Source organism: Adiantum capillus-veneris, chromosome 21 (assembly GCF_014529385.1).
Source record: "Adiantum capillus-veneris isolate H3 chromosome 21, ASM1452938v2, whole genome shotgun sequence".
In the NCBI taxonomy this organism is placed as follows: domain Eukaryota; kingdom Viridiplantae; phylum Streptophyta; class Polypodiopsida; order Polypodiales; family Pteridaceae; genus Adiantum; species Adiantum capillus-veneris.
The window spans coordinates 86,207,169-86,212,679 of NC_140951.1; the positions used below are offsets into that span (position 1 = coordinate 86,207,169).

A 5,511-nucleotide genomic window follows, 5' to 3' on the forward strand; every position below is an offset into this window, starting at 1 on the left:
TTGGTACAGCCAGTAATACAAGACCAAAGGCACGCCAATATCTAGATCTTTACTAGAAGATAAGTGCAATTTGCCATATTAAAACGGACACAAGTATATCTACTTGATGAGATAGAAGTTCACAGCCACCCACTATCAAAATCTTGGGGGGTGATACTACATTTTGTACACCTACACACAATGATAATGAAGAGAGCCACCTTTATTGCTGCGTTGATATTGTCCGCTCTTCACCCAAAGAGCAGCTCTTATTCCGCAACTGTCCCTTCCGCTCCCTCCATGACACACATGCCTGGCACAATTTTTCCTTCATCATTGGCATCAACCATCCATCCCCTCCATCCTTCTGGAATCATTCACCTGATTCCACCTCATACATGTGGAAAAACCAAACTCCCCAGAAGCATCTCGTTGCTGTCATGCATGTCAAAAAATCCATGCGACAGCAGAGCTCCTGCCATCATACAAGTCGATGATGATTTGCACCCCTCTGCCACTCCAAGCCGAAGGCAAGCCTAAACACTCTACATAGACTTATCCGCTTCATGCAGTAAGCAGTGAGGTCACCTGCCAGATACCTGTGTGTATATTTACATGTTTGCAAATACTTGACCCTGTAGTAAGTTAATATGTTGACTAAGTTTTACATATTCCCCCTGACTATACTCACCTCCTACGCGCGCGCATACATTTAGAAAACCTACTTAACTAAGCTGCAACTTCTTCTATTGCTCCACATGAGAGCATTAACTCTATCCGTAACTCAAGATGGGTCCAATTTCAACATCCTTCGCAAGTTCATTGTTGCAAAGGCCACATCCAACTCCCCTTCCGCATGGTGAGATTCCGAGGCAGAAAATGTGGATCCTGACCCTACGGGCTTTGTTATGTTACTCTTTTGTCGCTCTCCAACCGAAGGAGAGCCATGCATCTTCTGGCCGAGGAGTGAGAACTTTGGAAGAGGCAGGGAGCTAGGTGCTGGTGAAGCACAATATGCAGGCCCAGCCCACCTTTCAGGGAGCGACAGAGAAGCAGTTCTGGTGATCACATTCCCTTGATTGCTTGGAATCTGTAACACCTGGCTCCTGTACTTCCCCAGATGTTTGACAATTTGAGGGTCCGTTGATGCCCGCCTTAGCCTTGACAGGCCACTCTCCACTGCATGTATTCTGGAGGCTTGATTTAGGAGCACCGCCTTGGGGCTGACACTCTCAGCTGCATGCATAGTTCGGAGGCTCTGCTCAGCGTGGATTCCAAGCACTGGCACTTGATTCAGCCCTTTCGATAGCATCAAAATGTCGTCACAGCTCCTCCTAGGCCTGACCATACTCCCGATCATAGCGTTGTGAAGTTTGATTTGTTCACCTTTTGGGTCTTTCACAACCGCTTGATCTACCGACATGCTTGAGACAGAGTCATGGAGTCTGGGCACTCCCATGTGGCAGCCCTGAAAGTTGGACTTGTCCATCTGTGAATCAAAAAACCCCTTCTTCCCATTGATCCCATTCTTCTTCTTCCGGTCCAGGGGAGCATTTTGGACCATTTTGCAAGGTTTGGTTCCATTGGCCTTGGTACCCAACCTTGACTCAGACACCAGAGTGGGCGATTTGGTTACATCAGATACGGTGAGAAACCAGGTAGCCGACTCAATGGCTTCTTCATTACCATTTGGACGTTGCAAGATAGTAAAAGACGGAGCATCTGACATAGGCATTGCAGAGTGGGCGGCATCTTCTTGTGGATCCCACTGCCTTTTGGGCTTGGGTTTTCTTTGATCCACCTCCCTCTGCAAAGGGTACAAAGTAAAGCTACTTCTTGCTCTATGCGGATAACACGGTCTAGCTCCATGATAAGAGGCAAAGCTATGTCTTGCTTGATCGAAAGAATCAAAGAGCTGAAAAGGGCTGTCAATTGCTACTGGAGATCCACTAAAACCATCTGTAAAGTTGTTCCTTGACCTGCTTTTGGATATGGGTAGGCAGTCATGCGGAAAGAGAACAGCCGTACCCATTAGACAGATCGATATCACTCACACCCCGGTGTATTATATCCTGAAAATTTTCCCAAAGAAACAGAAAATCATGAACTCCCCTTAACCAATTTAAGGGATTAGCAAACGACATGAACAGACTGAAAAACCAGACATCGATAAATATTCAAATTCTTGAGGGATTTACTTCAGTCTAAATAAATAATTGTTCTAGTAAACACAAGCTAACTCTATAGGACAGAAAATTATGACAATTGAGCCTCCATAAAGAATTGTTCTCAAAAAGGCTTTCAAGGATTGCTAGTGTTTAAGGAGGAGGAAACACCTTTTAATGATTTCCAAACCCTTATGTACACAATAGGATAATACGTGTCTACTCAAACCAACAAAAGTCCAAAACACCAAAACACACATAGCAAATCATTCAAAAATCAGCTTTTCTCATCACAAATTAGAACCTTCAGAACATACGCACATGTTTCTACATCAAAAGTGATACAAGACTAGCCTTCATAGACACAGAAATCCGACATTACCCCTGACCAACCTGTTAGATCGCCCTTCACTGTTGTAGAGGACTAAGATCTGCGGAAGAATTCATGGAAACCAGACGTCTCCCTTAGATCTAAGTGCAGATCTGCACTGCACGGCAGTAGGGAAAAGCTCCCAACTTGAAAACAAGGAGCACTGCGGCGTCATAGCAAAGCCCAAGCAAGAGTTGATGGAAGGGCTGAGAAGAAACGGTGTATATGCAAACGCACAAGCAAGAGGTATGCAGATACACAGGGAGGGCATCAACCCTAGAAATGAAGGAAGTGTGCTCAACTACAGATGGATATTGAGGAAATATGCGTGAGCATAACTAAGAGTCTCTTCTGTGCCACAGTCAGCCAACTGCTGTGGTTGAAGAAATGGGTTGCTCTCGGCTACCTATAAAGAAGAAGGAGAAGATGCTACCCAACAATCCAGCGCAGAGGAGGATGCAGGAAAAAGCTGTTCTTTGCAAGACGAAAGGGATGATCGAGCACGTTCACACGTAACATTTCCTGGGCCCCGCTCTCCCCCAAAATAGATTCGGACCTTGGAAAGAGATCACAACATTGATTGTATATCATATCAGCTCCTTTGACAAAAACATATCCATAAAAAAATGTAATCTCTCTGTCTGTCTGTCTGTCTCTCTCTCTCTACTACGGTCTAACAACTAAGAGGTGTTTCGCACACAGGAGGGCAGGGGTTAGAGGTAACCGCATCAAAGTTGTCTTCTTGCGGATGAAACAGATACCTGTGGGGGGGGTGCCTGTTTTGGCAGAGTTACTATGAAAGAGCGGGGGTAGAGAAGTTCAAAGATGACGTGCGCAACGAGGGTTAACCCTTGCTTAGTGTGAAATGCCTCTAAACAAGACTTGAGTTCAAGACTCATAATCCATCTCTTGGGCTTGTTCTTGTTGGAAATAGGGTTGCAAGGAAACACACACCTCTTGGCGAAGGTGAAGAAGCCCAAGGCACACAACAGAGAGTGTATTGCTTAGTGCACAATGGAAAGATAAGTTAACCCTAGAGCGATGGGCGTATATACAATGCACGGGGGAAAAAACCTCCTAGTGAGGGGAAAATGCCCCGACGGTCCTAAGTGTGTTCACACATCATGCCACATATATATGGTAACAAAATCCCCTTGGGAGTGATACGGTGAACGAAAGTTGACACCTAGTGTATAGGGACGTGGCATGCCTAAGGATAGGATCAATCCATAGAGGGAAGTAAGCCCAAAGCTTTGGGGAAAGCTTCCAACTTCTCATGAGGCAATGCCTTTGTGAATAGATCTACAGGTTGTCCTGAGTCGGCATATAAGCCAAGTTGATGAGAGCCTCTCTCTGACACAGTGATAATGCACCTCAATATGCTTTGTGCGAGCATGAAAATTTGGGTTCCTCGCAACTGCCAATGCGCTCTAACTATCAGTGTAGATGATGTTGGCAGTGTCTTGTCCAACACCCAAATCAATCATAGGGAGTCTGAGCCATACACACTCATCCGTATTCAGCTTCCCTCGCGCTTTACATACAAATTGCTTTCTGTTGGACTGTTATAAAAGCCTCGTTTAACCAAATGAGTGTCAACTTTCTCATATTAAGCACAAGGAGACTACTTCAACCCATACAAATATTTCTTACATTTGCAGTAACAATGTTTTATTGATGTACATCCCATCCAAAGTAAGTTGCAAATGCACATAGAAAACGAATAGTAGTCATACAACAAGTGGCAGCAAAAGTCTCTTCATAATCTATGCCTTTATGATGTGCATAACCTTTTGCAACAAGTTGAGCCTTGTAGTAATCAATCTCGCCATCGGGCTCACATTTCAACTTGTAAACCCACTTTGTACCAATGCCCTTTTTACGAGGAGGCAATTCACATAAAGTCCAGATATCATTTTCTATAAGTGCATCATATTCTAATCACATGGCAGCCATCCAATTTTTTGAATTGTGTGCTTCATCAAAAGAAAGAGGTTCCTCCACATCACATAAACTAGAAACATCCAAAGCATAACAATCTGACACATAACATGCATGGCGAGAACCTGAATGAGGACGACTAGACATAAATGCATCCAATTTATTGTGACGCAAAGTATGCACTAGCCATTTTGGCATACCTCTAGCCTCCTCATTCTCAATGCTTTCCACATCATGTACATATGTATCAGTAATAGGTTGACTCGTAGCATTTTCATAAACCCCCATAGGGTGTCATTTGCCTCATTGGAATTTACATTCAAGTTTCCACCATTAAAAGGAGGCAACAAACTAATATAAATGTCCTCTGAGCTTACATTATTGTCTCTAGTACATGACAACAAAGCCTAAACAGAATCTTTCACAAACACAATATCTCAAAAAACCAAGATATGTTTTGTTTGTGAGAATGGTATAACCTGTAAGTTTTGCTTTCAGTACTGTAACAGAAAAAAATAAAATTTAATAGCCTTATCATCCATCTTTTGCTATTTGTTTGTCGCACCAAAGCATAAGCTAAACAACCAAAAATGTGCATGTGATCAATAGGTGGCTTCTTATCATGCCATGCTTCATAAGGATTCATACACTTCAAAGCTTTCGTAGGACACGTATTAAGTATATAAGTAACACACATGATAACCTCAAGCCAAAACAAACATGGCAAAGCTTGACTCTTGACTATACATCATGCCATCTCTATAAATGACCTGCTTTTCCTTTCAACATCACCATTTTTTTGAGGTGTATACGACATTGTATATTGGTGTTTTATCCCACGACTAGCCAAAAATGCATTAAACTCATGAAACACATATCCCTCCCCTCGATCAGAACGAAGGGTGTCCAAGGATAGTACATTTAGAGACATTTTCAATAATAGTCAAAAATTGCTTGAAGTAAATGAACACTTTGTACTTAGCTTTAAGCGGATACACCCATGCATGCCTAAAGTAATCATCAATGAAAGTCACGAAGTATAGGTCATTGCCTAAG

The 5,511-nt window shown here is 43.0% G+C and overlaps 1 protein-coding gene across 1 annotated transcript; it reads right to left on the reverse strand.

Moving 5' to 3' along the window:
• Positions 1-622: 622 nt before the first annotated feature.
• Positions 623-2,885, reverse strand: LOC147431287 (uncharacterized). Its single transcript, XM_086493897.1, has 2 exons — positions 2,538-2,885; positions 623-2,051 (listed from the first exon to the last, which is right to left on the reverse strand). Exon 2 carries the CDS (start codon positions 2,009-2,011, stop codon positions 764-766), a length of 1,248 nt encoding a protein of 415 aa, XP_086350023.1. The 5' UTR covers positions 2,012-2,051; positions 2,538-2,885; the 3' UTR covers positions 623-763.
• Between the last annotated feature and the right edge of the window lie 2,626 nt (positions 2,886-5,511).

What these genes read in the sequence shown, in the direction of transcription:
- LOC147431287 (XM_086493897.1), bottom strand. Translation starts at nt 2,011, where the DNA reads ATGGGTACGGCTGTTCTCTTTCCGCATGACTGCCTACCCATATCCAAA.